The 17,464-nt window shown below is 39.2% G+C and overlaps 1 protein-coding gene across 6 annotated transcripts in view; it reads right to left on the bottom strand.

Moving 5' to 3' along the window:
- Positions 1-17,464, bottom strand: part of ash1 (histone-lysine N-methyltransferase ash1) — a 63,245-nt gene that overhangs the window by 10,175 nt on the left and 35,606 nt on the right. For 5 of the 6 annotated variants that reach the window (XM_028319291.1, XM_028319308.1, XM_028319278.1 and 2 more), the window contains 12 exons: positions 11,569-11,760; positions 11,294-11,429; positions 5,310-11,208; positions 5,039-5,232; positions 4,824-4,962; positions 4,543-4,708; positions 3,972-4,128; positions 3,239-3,339; positions 2,778-3,131; positions 2,034-2,361; positions 1,497-1,723; positions 906-1,005 (listed from right to left, as the gene is read on the bottom strand). In XM_028319291.1, the coding sequence (XP_028175092.1) occupies positions 906-1,005; positions 1,497-1,723; positions 2,034-2,361; positions 2,778-3,131; positions 3,239-3,339; positions 3,972-4,128; positions 4,543-4,708; positions 4,824-4,962; positions 5,039-5,232; positions 5,310-11,208; positions 11,294-11,429; positions 11,569-11,760 (7,993 nt within the window). The remainder of the gene's footprint in view (positions 1-905; positions 1,006-1,496; positions 1,724-2,033; positions 2,362-2,777; positions 3,132-3,238; positions 3,340-3,971; positions 4,129-4,542; positions 4,709-4,823; positions 4,963-5,038; positions 5,233-5,309; positions 11,209-11,293; positions 11,430-11,568; positions 11,761-17,464) is intronic. The other variant, XM_028319299.1, reaches the window with a different exon arrangement.

Raw genomic sequence — 17,464 nt, 5'->3', positions numbered from 1 at the left:
TACCAAATTCTATGATCGAAGTATTATTTAAAAATGGACATAAAGAGAAAGAAATATTACTGTGCGGCGTTCGGGTGTTTAAATTCGAANACGCTGGCATGCGTTGTAGTACCTAATTCTATGATCGAAGTATTATTTAAAAATGGACATAAAGAGAAAGAAATATTACTGTGCGGCGTTCGGGTGTTTAAATTCGAAAAGAAATCTACCGGATTTATCTTTTTTTTCGCTTCCCAAAGATGTTGAAAGGTATGTTGGCCATGTAGATAATCAACAATTCTTAGGATAGTATAGGAACCTAACCTACCATGACTAACTGCTCAGAATGCGTTCGTTCGTTTCAGCCAAAAATGACGTCCATGGCTGGACAAAGGCCTCTCCCAAGGTTTTCCATAATGAATGCGTACTTACCTACATACATACCTCATTACAAATAAGTAGATTAATTATTTTTTTACTAGACACTACTAGACAGCAACCCTAACAGCGTAAGAAGAGTTCAGAGGCACGCGATAGAAAGAGACAAAACTTGTAGGTGAATACAATTGTAGGTTACGTAGTGCTGTGCGAGCTGAATTCCACTGTATCGCGTCGTAGCAAGACTCGCATTTATTTAAATCGTCTTGCGGAGATTCCTTCTGTACCTGTACTATTACTTATTCTGTGCCCTAACATCATAATCTGCGAGGCATCACATGTTTAAAGTACTTTACGGAACTAACCTCTTGATTCTACCCTATGTAGCCAGCAACAGCTACTCAGTCGACTAAGAAACCTAATCAAGAAAAACTAGTTTTTCTAGACTATAGACACAAAACAGAACAACCCTAAAATCTGTTAGATAATCTCGCGCGTTTTTAACTTTCTCATATAATTATCTACTCGTAAATAAATACACTACTCACCAGTTTTAGCTTTTTGCAAGAATCCAGTAGGCAAAGGTTCTTCAGGGCCGAGTATCTTTGTCAAATGGTCAGCGAGGTCCGTTTTAGCGGAGTTGTACACCTGCGAAGACAGAAAAAGAACATTAAAATATTTATAATGTAACTGAATTACCATTTACTCGAAGCCTTGCTCGCTTATTTTGCTTCTGCAGATTTCCAGTCTTCAACTAGCTTTTGTTCTCTAAATATCCAAAGAAAACCAATTTTTTTAGACGCACAGCAAATGTTCCCAAAACAGATCTTTGATGATCTACAAAATTAGAGCCAACTAGTAGTAAATGCTCATATCATCAATGTCGTCATGACATTATAAAATTACTAACCTTTTTAAGCTCAGCTACACTTCCTAACGCAGAAAGGCGGCCATGTTCGCGCATAGCAGCCGCCAACACAGCGCACACGTCTGCGTCAAACTGCGCCACGGTCTCGTAGTGTCCTCGCGCCAAGTTCGCCTCGATGGTGGCCAAGTCCGCTGCCGGCTGACCCGCCTCTTGGCTCTTGGAAACTAGCGGAAAATTCCCAATGTCGTCATGATATTATAAGATTACTAACCTTTTTCAGCTGCACAGCTACACTTCCTAACGCAGAAAGGCGGCCATGTTCGCGCATAGCAGCCGCCAACACAGCGCACACGTCTGCGTCAAACTGCGCCACGGTCTCGTAGTGTCCTCGCGCCAAGTTCGCCTCGATAGTGGCCAAGTCCGCCGCCGGCTGGCCCGCCTCTTGGCTCTTGGTCTTGCTCTTCATGAATGGCGCGCAGAGGAGCTTGTCTTTGTCGTCTGGAAATTTTGATGTACTTAATGGGAAAGTCTATGATAATGATGCGGTTCAGTATTTTAGAGGCGAGATATTACTTCATTATATGCATAGTAAGGTGCGAAGTGTGCGAAACCAATTTTCCCAAGATATTTTTAAATGTCCGATGTCTCCGATGTCCTAAGTTGAGTATTTAATCTCATATATTGTAGACAAGAGTACCAAAATTCTGATTGAATATAAGTAAAATGTATGTCTACCAAGCTAAGTTGTTCTCTTATTTTCAGGCCAGTGCTTAACTAAAGCCAGTTTCATAAACAGACTTTATCATACCTTTTACAGCCACAATAGCGTTATACAGCGCCTGGAAGACCTTCTTCAGCCGCGTGCCCTTATCCAACGTAGGCTCATCATCCAACCGCACGAGGTTTTTCACCGTGTCCTCTTTAGACGCTCGAAGGGCGTGTAATCTCGCTAGGAACACCTCCGAGTTCATAGTATCAGGAAGTGCTAATGGGTTGATGTTGGAGTTGGTTGATACTGTGGTAGGAGGCGCCGGTGTCGGCGGCGCTGGCAGGGCTGGTAAAGCTGGCGTGGGAGCTTGGCAGGCCGGTGGCGATGGCGGCAACCCTATGGAGAGACGGTCTCGGATGCGGCGGACCTGTGGCGGAGATAAGTATGGGTTAGAAATATTGATTATCTCTCAGTGAAACATCTGTTTATGGTGCAAAAAGACAAAGGACAGAAATCGATAATCTGAAGGTAGTTAGTAAAAAGCAGAAGTTGGGTGTTTAAAAATGTTGTCAATTAACGTAGTTCATTTCACTAAAAAGGTAGTCTTAAATAGAAGTCTAACACCCGTTTTACAAACGATGTTTGCTTAAGTAAAGCAGCAAATCGACCGCACAGCGTTGAATCTGTGATTGGTTTGTTTATGACTCTGTGCGTCCACGCGCACTGTGCACAGTACACGAGCATAGGCCATGACCTGTCGGGTGCTGGGCGACTGCGTTTTAAGTAGATTATTCAATTTAAACTATTTTACATAAAATATGATTTATATTAGTTTTCACTTACATTTTCAAGGTTTCTGAACAGGAAACAGTGCCTCTCCTTGACCACGCTCCTTTCCTTAGCCGTGAGCGGCTTCATCTGCGGCTCCTGCCACAGTCTGTTCAGATGCTGCTGGTACTTGTTCAGGATCGTCATGTTCTTGATGTCGCACGCAGTCACGGTCTGCTGCTCGGACTTCTTGTTGCATTTGACAGCCTTCCGCGGACGACCCACGCGCGGCTGATTGCCGTTCGAGCCTTGCGACTGGTTGGAGGCGTTTGAGGGTGTTCGAGATTGAGTCTTCACAGGCTGCTTGGTGATCCGCTGAGATTTCCCGCCTATTACGCCGCGGCAATCTTCCGAATCGCATTTGCATGGCTGAAAAAACGTAAATAGTAGATTAGAAACTATTTTAAAGCACCACCACCACTCAACAAGTATGCAATACTCATTATTATGCCACAAGGCTTAGAATAGATATTTACCTGACCGACAGCAGGGTTGAACAGAGAGAAGTTGTAGTCGTACGTCAGTTCCTCGTCCGGTTCAATATCACGCAGAGCGAAAAGCGCCATTCTGAACGTACCTGGATTTTAAAAAAGAAAGTTTGATTACGTTAACGAAAGAAAGTATTCGTTATTGAGCAGATTTCACACTGCTGTAGGAATCGTGTGTGACAAATTTACACAATTTCTTCATGTACGAATATTAGCAACTTATTATTATTATGTGGTATTAGTCATAGGTACCTAATGTTATAGAACTGTCGTACGTTTGAAACCTACCTGGCCTTTCTTCACGAACTTGAGATACACAAAGGACAGGTAGCTACAAGAATTCTACTTTTACAGATAAATCTAAAGCAAAAGAAAAGTTTTATTGAATTATTTTGATTACAAAAGGAAACTAAATTGATTAGTCTTAAATTAAATCAATATCTAGAACCTTAGTTTACAACGGCTGAAATTCAATAAAAACGGTTCAAAAGCCTCACGCATCTAACGCCCGTATTCACAAACATTACTTTGAGACAGTGCGCGTGGACGCACAGGGTCACACAAACCAATCACAGAGCTCTACTCAACGTTGTGCGTTCGATTTGCTGCTTCACTTAAGCAAGTATCGTGTGTGAATACGGGCGTAAGACATTAAAATAGAAGGAGACATTCGATCTAATTCATCTACAAAGAATGGTGGATCTCCCGACACAATACCAACCATTGGAGGTCCACTTCTGCATCTCGCAGTTGGGCCGGCAGGAGTGGTTGACGAAGCGTCCGTCGCCGCCCATGCGGTGGCCGTCTATGACCAGCCCGCCGTCCAGGTGTAGGCAGTAATGGTGCGTGTCACGCGCGTAACGCGTCGCCATGCGCTCCTGGGAAATACAACCGAGGCCCGATTTGATCTTACTTTTATCCGAGAATAACTCCTGGTATAACTGGCACATTGACAGTTTCAGTAGGGAAATATGTCAAAATCTCGAATAACTGACGATTTATTCTGAGATTAATATTTATTCCTACTCTTGTTTAGTCAAATCCACCCATAATAATGTGATATTTTCGGTCAATGAAATGTAGTGTTTTGTGTTAAGTGAAAATCGCGGGAAACAACAGTTGTATTGGAATAGATTGATAGTAATGAAGGGTACATCTAACTGTATAATGTTTGTTGCAAAATGGCTCTTGTTACAACTACTTAAGATACTACAAAACTGATTTAGCATATAATTTGAGTAGGATAAATGTATTGACTAATATTACTAGCGTATATTAATGCTACTTCTCACCTTGAATTCTTTGTCAGACACCACTTCGCCAACATACTCCAGTATGAAGTCGCCCGAAGGTATCTTGTGCTTGGTGCGCACGCCCCATCCTTTGTTCTCCGTCATGAACTTCTCAAGCCCAGAGGCCCACTCATGGCGCTGAATGCGTTGGTTCTTGCATCTATCGCTTAAAACGACAAAATCGGTTATGAAACAGTATTTATTTCAATGAAAATAATAATGAAATAAAGAATTTCTTATAACTTGCGTTTATTATTTAGGATTCAAATGTATTTATTTACCCGCATGGACACAGCTGTGGAGAACATTCGGAAAAGACCAGCCTGTTTATACAGTCCTCGTTACAGCCAGACGCAGGCGCACAGTTGCAAGCGACGCTTTCACATTCCTCGGCTGAAGGCTTAACGTCATAGTACACATCTGAAAATGAAATACATCAATAACTATGCTTTCTCGTTTTAGTGAAAACGTGTAACAGAAATATGACTCAACATACTTGTACGAATCTTTTTGTAGTTCCACGAAGGCACGGGCTGATTATAATGTTGCTGCCACCAGATGTCGTAAGGCAGAGAGAAATGTTGTAATCGACGGCGAACCCATCGCTCGCAATAAGGTGGCGGCGCGAGCAGGCCAGGCGGAAACTCTGTTTGAGTGACGAGGTTCTTTCCTTTCCCTTCGGGCTTCGGACTAAAAAATAAATCAAATATGAATACAATTCAATGAGATACATTGTATTGTGAAAATCCAAAATAAAGGCAACTTACTCGTCTTTGTAGTAGTCTGAGAAAAGTCCCGCTACCAAGAACTTTTTCCTGAGACGCGGGTTTCTCTTTGAGACAACAGGCTTTTCCCTGTTATCGACACTACTTGCTGGACTGTCATCTCGAGAAGAAGCCACTCTCTTCTTACAAATTACATTCTTCGAAAGCACATCAATGCTCTTTTCAAAATCAATTTCTTTTTCATTCAAAGGTAATGGATCATTTTCGTCGTGATCACGCAAGGTGTCGATGGAAGGTTCTCGCGATTTTGTGTTGAGTCTCCTACTTATGACCGTGTCTAGCGAACTTTCTCTTGAACTTGACTGCACTTCACGGATTTTCTTAACTTGGCATCTAGACTTTCGTCTTGCAGATATGTTGACAGGCTTTGATTTTTCAGAAACTTGTTCAAGTACTGCAGCTTTCTTCACCTCAGATTTTTTGTTCTTGTTTTTGAGGTCTTCGTTGTTGTTGTCAGAACTTCTTGTCAGTCTCCTTTCGCTCGGGTATAAAATGGCGAGACTAGATTTAGGTCTCAACGCAATTTTATTATTCTTTTCGACAGCCTTTCTCTTTGAAAATATTTCTTCAATTTCTTGGGATGGTGACATCGCTCTCGTCTTCCTTTTCAGCCTTTCTAAGTTGTCCAACCGGCCCACAGGGCGATCACTATTTAGGTTCAAAAGACTCAATGGTATGCTGTCCTCTGGATCATTACTGATTGAACTGGCCAACGATGGAATACTGTCCGACTCGCTTAACACTTCCCATTTATTTATATGATTTCGAAGTTCTTTTTCAGATTTATTTTGTTTGAGCTGTAATGCCGGTGCCCTAAGTATAGAGGAATTCGTGTTTCTTTTCTCTGTCGTTGTTTGCGACTTGTTAGTTGCTTTGTTACATTCAGCAGGTAAATCTTTTCCCTGTAATTTTTCAAGTGCTACAACTGTCAAACGGCCCTGCTTTGGACATTCGTCTTTGTTTAGTACTACTTTCAGTTCCGGTTTTTTACAACTATTAGTCCTTTCTAAGAAACTGCTCATAGCTTCACCATCTTTTGGCACTCTCTCAAAGACAGAATTATTATCGGTGTCTTCAGACGTGAAGTGACTATCAGAGACAATGCCCTGATTGCTGGGTTCCACTTTCTTCTTTTTCTTCTTAACACTAGGAAACCCAGTTCTATTAATTGCTTTTCTCCTTCGAGCTTTTTTCTTCATCGTTTCAGATGTCTTAACATCATTTGTTTCCACCTCAGGTTTCTTAATGGGAATGCTTATTTTCTTTGTTGGATCTAGTATCAGTAATCTTTCAGCTTGTATTTTCGGAACTAGCATTTTTGATGGTAGTACTAATTTGCTTTCTCTGATGATATTATTAGAAGTCTTCTTCTTTTTCTTGTCGTTAGAATCATCGGTGTCATTACTTAGATTTCTCTTAGGTTGTCGCAAATTATGACCTCCGTTTGTTTCCTGAATTTTATCAGATAGCACAGAGGCTATAGATTCTCCTCTTTTAGGTCTTATGATGGGATCAGGCGTCTCAGATATAAGTGCCAAGGGGATTTCAGATTCTGTATCAATAGGGCTTAATAAGCCACTAGAACTTTTGTCATTTTTAGTTTTCGATTTCAACTTATTGGTCTCACACAAGGCGTTATTAACACAAATCGAGGACTTAGGGATTTGATCTTCTAAATCAATTGATGGTTCAAAAATTCCAGTGGGTTTATCAACGTTTACTACTATCGTTTGATCAATAGTAAGTTCGGATGCTTTATTCTTTTTAGCATCTATAAGTTTATTTTTGGACACTGGTGATTTGATGACAGTAGCTCTAGTGTTCATCTGTGATACTTCCTTAATTTTTATTTTCTCATCATGCTTATTGGAACTGTCAGATGAATTGCCGCTATTCTTCTCTTTTTCTAGAATCCTTGACTCTATAGATTTTCTTATATTATTATTTAGCAATGTGTCTAAAACTTTAGTAGCTGCACTAGGATTTATTTTCGACACTAAATTACTAGTAAGACCCTCGAGCCTATTTTTCTTTCGAGTCATTATCTCAGACTTTTGAGCTGGTGGAATAGAACTTTTGTACAAAGTTCTTGCTGACATACTCTTTAGAGGATCTACTCCTGCAGGACTTGTATTGTTTGCTTGAGCTAAAATTGAAGGCGATACAGATGCAGACTTGTCAGACTCAGCATTTTCTTCCTTTGCGTTATTTTGATTTACATCTTTGTTATTACTAATAACAGGCTTATCTTCCGATAGCTTCTTTGAAAGTGACTGCACAACTTGATCAAGGCTATGAGTAACCACTTTATCAGCCTCGAGCCGATGCCGCTTTTTAGGCGTCACTATAGGCGCTGAATGTCTCAATGGAGACGATTTAGTCTCAGATCTAGGTGACATTTTTGGTGTATCTTGTTTCGTTGTCTCTGCTTTAGCATCTGAATCTTTTGCTTTAGGTAAGGATTTTTCCAAATCATGTACCATTTTATGCACAGCTTTTAATTTCTCAGACGTTTCATAAATTTTCTTGGATAATTCTGATTGTTCAGGCGTAGGTTTTGTTATTGCCAATTCATCATCGGTAGCATTGAGAGAACTCGGAGAATGTGTCTTGGCGGTTCCTGTAGGAGAAGTCTCATCTATTTTCACGCTTAATGTCTCGGATACTAGATTAGGAGTCAACTTTGGTGTTTTGATTTCATTTTGTTCTGTTTTTGTTTTGTTATCTACTGGCGTAGGAGTTGATGTTTTTGAAGTTTCATTCATCTTCTTTGATTTTTCGTGCGCCGTTTTTGTTTTAGGAGTTTCTTCGGACGCATTATTGATGTTATTATGTAATTCAGCCAAGCAGTCGGTCTCAGTACATAAAAACTGGTCTGAACTGGTGTCATTTTTAGAATTGTCGTCAAATTCAGCCGTAACTAAACTAAGACTTAGAGAATTACTTGTGGAAGAATTGATATGATAGTGTCTCTTTTTGAGAGGCAGCTTATGTTCATTTGTGTCTTTACCACCTTTACTTTGAGATTCCGTTAATTGTTTCTTATGTCTTCTTTTGGAAGTAGGGGTTGTTATTTCTTGATTATCCGATGTTTTACGTTTCTTTGAACCCCTCTTTACGACCTTAGCAGTTGGAGTCTCTACGACCGGTTTTTCCGCTGTTTTTGTCGGATTTTGTACTGGAGGATTGTTTATTAGTTTAGGCGCTATTTGACACAGTTTAATGAAATTTGAAACCAAGTTGTCCATATCTTGACAAAATTTTTGATCAACCATGTCTATAACTTTACTGCAAGACTCGCGGCATTTAGAGACAGATCGAGAACGATGCCTTCTTTTACTTCTATGTCTATGATGTTTACTCTCTGTTTTCACAGTGATTCGTGACGGTCTCTCAATGGGTTTCAAATTAATCTTGGGTGGTGCCAGTACAACAGTTCTTCTATGTTTTCTGATGTGAAAAGTCGGCTTCAAATGAGGTTTCTTGAAATTAAGGAATACGTTTCTCGACAAAGATTTATTTGGGACATACGAATTTTTAGCTTTCTCAAATATACTTGGAAGAGGTTTGAGCGGGCTTTCCTTCTTTGTTGATGTCCCATTTCTCAACATTTTGCGATTCTTGGGAGATAACGTACCAGTTAGATAAGTATCTTTGTTTTTTGAACTTGGAGGTTTAGCTGCTGTACATATTGGAGATGTTCCAAATTTATGTGTAAATACTGGCTTCAAAGCTGGAAGTGGTCTTCCAACATAGCTGTTAGGTTTTGTAGGAGATTTAAGCAAAATGTTGTTATTGTTATGATGTCCCACTTTAAAGATATTATAAGTTGTCACTGGTTGTTGAAATCCGCTAAAAACTGGACCTGGTGCGAATGGATCTGATGAATTGGGTCTCAATAACTGCCTTTTACTCATTTTAGAGAATCCAAAGTTATATTGCGAGTGGAGCGGATACTTTGTGCAAACGCTTACGTATTTTGGACTGGCATTTGGTTTTCTCAAGTAACTATCACATTCAGAATCACTGGAACTGTGGCCTAATGTCAAGCTACTAAATGTTTTATTAGTTAGCAATAATATTTCCTGGTCAGATACAAAATGTTTTTGGTTTTTGTAATACGACCTATCTCTAACAGATCTGGTTTTCTTTAGCTTTCTTGTTTTTCTACGCAAACTTCTAACACTGTAATCAGTTTTATAGCCCGATTTATCACTTTTATAACCAGATTTATAGTCACTTTTGTAGCCAGAGCGATAGTAATCGCTTTTATAGCCCGATCTGCAACCATAATCGCTTTTGTATCCAGATTCTATTAATCTACTGCAACTTTTGTAAGGCTTAAACTCGTGGTCACTTTTATATCCAGATAGAATGTCTTTGTATTTAGGGTTTAAATCGATTTGCTTCCATGTTGGATCTAGAGGATCATCTGCCGCTGCCTCGTTTTCACTTTGATTATCTCGCCAGGTGTTGGAAAATGATTTATTGTTTTTCTTAGGTAAATTCGCGAGCTTGCTGTTAAGTTCTTTTCGTTTGGCATACACTCCTGAAAGCACAGATCTATTGGTAGCAACTGTATCATCTTCGCTATCGGCAGAATCGTATTGATTTTTATCTTTCAAAGTTTTTGGTGTGCTTTTATTTACTTTTGTTTTGTTCTGAGGTCTTCGACCCACTTTTTTCCTTGGCGGATACAAAACCCTGTCTGTAGCGTATAACATTCTATCTAACGCAGCAATATCCAATTTTTGATCAGTTCTTTTTGCCTTCTCAAACTTGCTTTGTTCTTGTTTCAGTGGAACTGGGGAAGGTGCTTCAGTTTTGATTTGTTTTATTTCATTTTCCACTCGCTTTTTTTGGTAATCACAGTCGCTAGAATCTGACCTGTTTTGTGGGCGACCTCTGCTTTTCGATTTTGATCTCATTGCTCTCCTTTCCCGCGTCGAATTTTCTTTTTGGATAGATTTTCTTCCTAATCTGCTATGATTTTCATCTACATCGTGACGTCTAAGAGGTGAATGGGTTGGCGAGTTATGATTTGATAGAATTCCCGAATCTGGAGATACATTGGGTGGATCATTCACATTATGGAAATTAATAACATTGACAACAGATTTGTCTTCCTTTTGAGATTCCCTGTTTTTATTCCCGAATTCCACTTCCGACTGTCTTACTTTTCGAGGTCGGCCCCTTTTACGTCTAGATTCCACAATGACGTTTTTAACGTCTTCCTGAGATTCGATTGAATTCGTACTAATCGTATCTAGTTTTTGCATATCTAATTGATTAATAGAACCCATATCCGTACCTACTACGGTTATTGGAGAACTTTTAAGCAGATCACTGGCACTTCCTAGCTCTGAGCCTCCTTGAGATATATCAAGATTCATGAAATCATTATTGTCGACACAATCATCAAGGCTAGGATTTGGTATCTGCAGTTCCACTGATTCAGCCACAGATGTTATCTCTTCTAGGTCTTTATTAATTTGTGACAGTTCTTCTGTCTGCTGCGGACTCAAATGTTGCGATGTTAAAAAGTTTGGCGCTATTGGTGTTATTTCTGGGAGGTTGTTAATCTGACCCAGAACGCAATCACTGATTGTCCCAACGCCATCGATAGGATTTGCATTGAGTCCGCACGGTATCGTAGAGGCCGCACCAGCGCTAATAGGCGTTAACGGTGCCGTACTGCTCAATAGCTGCGTTTGAGCAACAAACTCTTGCAAGAGACTAGACGCATAATGAGTGGTGTTCGGATGGCCGGCATCCGAGTTGGAACACTCGTTTTCTGAGCTCGACGAATCAGCCGTCGCTCTTTGAATAGCTTGCGTCACGAGTTGCGGCGTCAGCTCCATTTCGCTGCTTGATCCATCACCTAAAAAGTTTTTTGTCTTATTAGTTTAAGTATTACCTAATTAAGTGTCAAATGAAGTCGAAAGATACTTCTATTAATAACTCACCATTATCTGCGATGGACTTGTCATCATTGTCTGGCGACGCGTTGTGCACGGCGAAGGCCGGGAAATTAGGCTGTTGCGCCGGCGCGCTCGATGTTTGTTCTGGAAATAGTTCCGCGAGGTCCGCATCGTCGATGACCTGGTAAAAGCGTGTCGGGTCAAAGTACTAATAGAAAAGAGTTAGTTTTATTGGTTGATAATACGAAACTACAAGACATTCAGACGTGGTATAGTATTTCAATGGACAAGTGTTTTGAAGTAGTGTAATTGTGATATACCTGCAACGGACAAGCGGCAGCGAGCGCAGCACTAGAGTCCTCGGCGGAGGCGTGAGCGGAGCCGCCAGCGGCGTCCGCTGTGTCGGAGTCCGAGGACGACGACGAGGACGAAGACGACGACGATGACGAGGACGAAGTGGACGAGGACGTGCTGCTACCGCACGCCGCGCTCTCTTCCAGAGGTGACAAGAACTGTAACCAAAAAGTTATGTTTTTTTATAGTCCCATTAGCCCCTCGTACTAAGCTAAATACGCTTGTATCACGAGTGAGCTCACTACAATAGTCGAGCGGCGGCGGGGACCGAACCCGCGTTCCCCGGATCACGAGTTGAGAGCCAGTTCCACCCCTTCACCGTTCTGCTATCGTGGCTTTTTAAGACAGTACAGTAGTACTTAAAACTCCAGAAATATCTTCGCACTCATTATAACTATAATTTCTAATCATCCGTCGTTTGAAAATTTTAGAAGGGCAGACAATTAGACATGCCAATGTTCAACGTGGAAATGTGATTTACATTAAGTAGCCCGGTTTCTAGGCTACCTGAAGTAATGACTACATTTAGTCGTAGTCGCAACGAGGAAAAGTAAAGCACTAATTCCACGTCTCACGAGAGGTAGCATTAGCGCTCAAGACTCGGATTGATTTGGCGCAACCGACACTCGAGTGGCGCAAGACTGTCCCTCACTGACCGCAATACACACGTTTACACTCGCAACTACCCATTCATATCTCATATCGTTGCACAAATTTTAACGACGCGTCTAATAAGCACACAAATCCAACATTTACATACTAGTATATTATTTGCACAGTCAAACCTATACAGGGTGTTAGGTAAATGGGTATATGAGCCGACACTAGCCCATGTTAACATGGTCATATAAATGGTATGGTGAAGTCAGAAAATTGATATCTTCATTTTAATTATTTTAATTTCCATACAAATCGGATTTATAAAAAATATTTTGTATGAAAATTAAAAAAATTAAAATGATGGGTATATGAGCAGACACTAGCCCATGTTAACATGGTCATATAAATGGTATGGTGAAGTCAGAAAATTGATATCTTCATTTTAATTATTTTAATTTCCATACAAATCGGATTTATAAAAAATATTTTGTATGAAAATTAAAAAAATTAAAATGATGATATCAAATTTCTGACTTCACCATACCATTTATATGCCCATGTTAACATGGGCTAGTGTCTGCTCATATACCCATTTACCTAACACCCTGTATATTCGTCTGTATACTTGTACGTGTCTATACCGTCGATTTACGAGTCACTATAAATATACAGTTACATCTCTTACAAATAGCATTGATGTGTACACTGCGCAAGCATGTATTTGTCCTCCTATATCTACCAGGTTTGCCTTTTCAAGAATGAATGCACAACTCACGATTCTCGATAACACAATGAAAGCGAGGGATTTACAACACGCTTGTAGTCGACTAACACGGCTCCATCGGTGTAAGTCGTTCGCGTGGTACTAATAATAAGGAACGGATTTAGGTATCAACATCCAACAAGAATTAACAATTGTGAAATACTAATTTTAAAGCAGAAATTATACGTCAATAGAATTTCGCAGAAACTGCGAGTCGTGAAGACTTTGAAGAAGCCAAAGAAACAACTTTTTGTTCCTAAGAAGAAATTCAAAAGGACCTTGGTAACTAATTTACCAAACGTTTGCAAGAATATGCAAGTAAATAAAGTGCCACAATTAAACCCAGACTGCCCATTTGTACATGAAACCTTATTAGGTATATGTACTTTTAAACAATAGCAAAGACTTTAAATTATTTAAAACGTTGTTATAAATTTAAAATATACGCGCCTGATTGATGTCCTTAGTGCCACTAGTGGTCTAAATTGAATAAAATATTTTTGATTTTGATGGCTACAGTCTGAAAATGTAAGCTGATTCCTACAGATTATAAAACCATATAACTTTTGACATTAATGTGTTGTCAGTAACCACAAAAAGCATTAACAAATGAACAAGCTTCAACGTGTGTTGTTTTCATCATTAAGTTGATTTGTCCGAGGGTGTTAATCAATAAGGCGGAAGGGCGAGCAACCCTCTGCACTGGAAGGGGTTGAGCAAGTGTCGTGTGGCCGAGTCTTATCACGGCTCGCATATCAAATACTGCGGCAACTACCCCATAACCAACGGCGACGCCAGGTTGCTTTTTATTACAGAAAACCTGCCTACGCTATTTGAATAACCCATAAAATTGTGCATTTAGTTCATACAACAAAGCCTGATCATAAGTAGACTAGGCTGTTAGTCATAAGTGGTGAACGGAACTAAATCATACAATCACAACAGACAAATATGAAAGCTTTGTGCATTTGAATCGACAATAGGGTAACGGTACTGTATCTCAGCCGACGCCAACACGAATATCACATTAACGACCTCGTGATCTACGGAGATTTATATCTGACAGCGAACCACTAAACAAACACAAACCGTATCACACACTAGGTATCTAAATTGTGACGATCATCATTATTTCAGGTTTATTTGATATAATCTTCGTTAGGCCAATTATCGAATTAGAAAATAAAGTCTTATTTTATCAGACGAAAAATATAAATGCCTACCTATACTCCCCATTTCCTACAACAAACGACTGATCAAAATATGCCCCAACTATTATCACGCAAACTATCTGGTCGCCTATTAGTAAAAGTGTTGCGCTGATAAATGAAGAAACTTTAAAATAATATGTGAATAATAAGATGTTTTCGCTATTATTTTTTCTTTAATTTGTCACCTAATAGTTGAGAGAATGACGGAATGCTCATGTAAAATCTATTTTCGTCATTAGACGTCGGCGCAAACACTTGATTGCACAGATCGTCGACCCCACGCCAAATGTCGAGAACAATACTCTGTTGAGATCTACAGTACGATGAAAAGAAACTATGGAAAGCACCTTCCTCGCTTCGAAACAAGCGCTAGTCGTGATTGAACTGTTTCGACATTTGTAACGAGAAACATTATTCTAAAGTGGCTTGTTGCATATACAACTGATGATATCTACCTAATAATAGCATTTAGATAATTGAAAGCAATAAATGTGAATTGCGGCAAAGAATGCCTAATGGCAAGAGAAAGGGCGCCGTTGCACAATTGTATGGATAGCTGGGCAAAAAATACAGATAGAGGAACTATTGTAAAAGGAATGAAAAAAGCCGTGAACTTGACTGACATTGACTGTGGACTATGTTGTGAGAGCTGTTGTGACAGACAATCAAGTATTGACATTGAAAGCGGTACGGTCGCATGCAAATATCCGATTACCTAGTAGGTATGAAACTATACAATATTCACTTTCAAAAAATACCAGTTTTATTTTTCCAAATAATGATGATTGTAATGTAGGATCTATTACATAGGTATAGTAAAGTTTTCTGTCGTTGAACTCAGTCGAGTCTCCCAGACTGTAATTCGCAGTTTGTCAGCGATGGTTTCATAACGTCCAGCATATCTCATGGTGCCGGCAGCGAACCGGCTGGCGCGCCTCACAGGCCTTAAAGACCAATCAACCTCACATTGACAGTTCATTTTCTCCCTTACACACCGCCGCAAAAAGATCTTAATCCTTCGCAGTAATCGTCTGTTGAAGCATTTCTATAAACATTAATAGTATACTACGAGGCTGAACGCTCACGTAATTGGTAAAGATTATTAAGTGAATTTATATTCGATAAGTTGACAGGTCGTGGCTTGAGTTAAATTCAATTTAAGCTGCGACTGAATTTTAAGCGTGACATATTTACGTACTCGCCGCGATAATACACGGAGAGATAAATGTTCGCTGCCGGAAATCTTTGCTGGAGAAAATTACACTTAATTCAAATTGTGTTTATTTATAAATAGTTATGAGGAAATTATTTAGGGAGTGAACTTAACAACATGATCCAAGTGGATTTCCTGAGATAAAGCTTATGTTTAATTTTTGAAAATATGTATCATATGTAAACATTTATGTCAGCATTCAACCGGTGTAAATTACCCACCTTTTCAACCCTCCTGCAGCAATGCAGTAGTCGGCATCAATTAACAACGGAATGCCACGAATAACTTGATATTTCCACCTCCCAGAGGTGCGTACAATCGACTTACATATTTACAAATACGGATAGTGGTCGGCGTCGGATAGAGTCGAGAATAGTCAGCGACCACAACGCTAATAGGCGATTCGCACCCATTTATTTTCAGTGTTAGTTTTTGTCGTCACACTTGCCAGCACCTACGCAACATCGATAATGTAGGGTTGGTTATAAAAAAATGTTTAATTGAATAGGGTCCATCAACAAGACTTCAATGCAATAAATTACCAATATTGTGTTATAGCAGTCGATTTTATTGCCTATTTTTTTTTCAAACAATCCTGTTTCTTGTAGCCTCATTAATTTAATTTATAACATTATACATGATTGGTTCATTTTTTTTGTTCATTCAAATTATAATTTCTACTTCTTGGCAATTTGACTCAAGACAATTTATGTAAAACGCCAACTAGATATTTGAAAAAAAGACCTGATCCTGACATCTGGATCTGGTTAATAAAATTAATAACTTATTAATTGGCAGCCCTGAACTGAGACGACTATCCGGTGGCGGTTGATTGTACTCATCAAGGATTTCTGCACTCAAGGACGATGCCGGCTAGACGATCGCCTCTTATTATTTCTCCTCAAACACATCTTGTTTTTTGTCTCAACTCGACTCATTTATATTCATGATACATATCGACGGTTATCTGTGTATATAAATTAAAATATTTCCACCCGCCTGAGTTGGAATTATAAATACCGAAACTTAACGTTTAAACGTATCTCTTATGTCATGTTCGTCAACAATTTAAACAATATATAGTTTATTATACATTTATAAGATTTTGATAAGGATAACTTATTTACATGTTTTTTTTTTGTTTTGAATATATTTTCATGATTATTTATTACATAAATTAAGCCTGCTCTACTCTCGACATTTAAAAGCTACTTTAATTCAATTGGTCAAGATTCAACGATTTTAAATGATGACGTGTTATCGGTCAAATATTAACAAATTACTGCGTAGTTTTTAGGCAATTATATGCGCTATATTTCGTTGTTACTAGTAATACATAATATTTTAGCAATATAATTAAATTGATTGAAATACTGATATTACAACATATAAATAATACAAAAAAAAACTTAAAAACTATCAAGTTATTAGTGCGAAACGTAAAAAATAAGCCTGAAATAAAAGCCATTTGAATCAAGTCAAACGTATAATATGTATAGACTGGTAATCAATTGATTAATAGCTGCCAAGTCGGCAACACGATTTATTCCAACAGTGGTGGAAATAGGTATAGATTCAATTTGAAACAGGCGAGCTCATTGGCCAGATTTCGTCTCATTGCTTCAGACGATTTATTTAAAGCAGTTTTTGTGTAGAGCGAGAACTAATCGCAAAAACTATGGACTATGTTCTCTGTCAGAGTTCACTCACCTTGATATTTTCGAATGTATGCGAACCTCATTGTCCGCGATTATTTTTTGTGGTATATGGTTAGATCATGGCAATTTTAGCAGATGCTTAATATTACTGAAAGTGCGTAATGAATCATTGTTTTTTTTTACCGTAGCTTATACTACATAGATGCTATCAAAAATCCTAATATCAACTTAAGATTATATCGTCTCGCAAACAATGCGCCCGCAATCGACAAGTCATCCTTTGAGCCAGAGCATTTATGCAAATACGCACCACGTCAACAAAGCGCACTGCTGGCAGGCCCAAAAACAAAATAAAACAACACAAAAAAGACTAACCCGTGTCTGATACGCAGAGGGTGTGGTGGTTATCCATAGCGG

The sequence above is a fragment of the Ostrinia furnacalis genome, unplaced genomic scaffold (genome assembly GCF_004193835.3).
Source record: "Ostrinia furnacalis isolate ACB-3 unplaced genomic scaffold, ASM419383v2 OfSCF0398, whole genome shotgun sequence".
Taxonomy (NCBI): Eukaryota; Metazoa; Arthropoda; class Insecta; order Lepidoptera; family Crambidae; genus Ostrinia; species Ostrinia furnacalis.
Note: the sequence above shows the minus strand (reverse complement) of the source record. Positions and strands in the feature narration are given on the sequence as shown.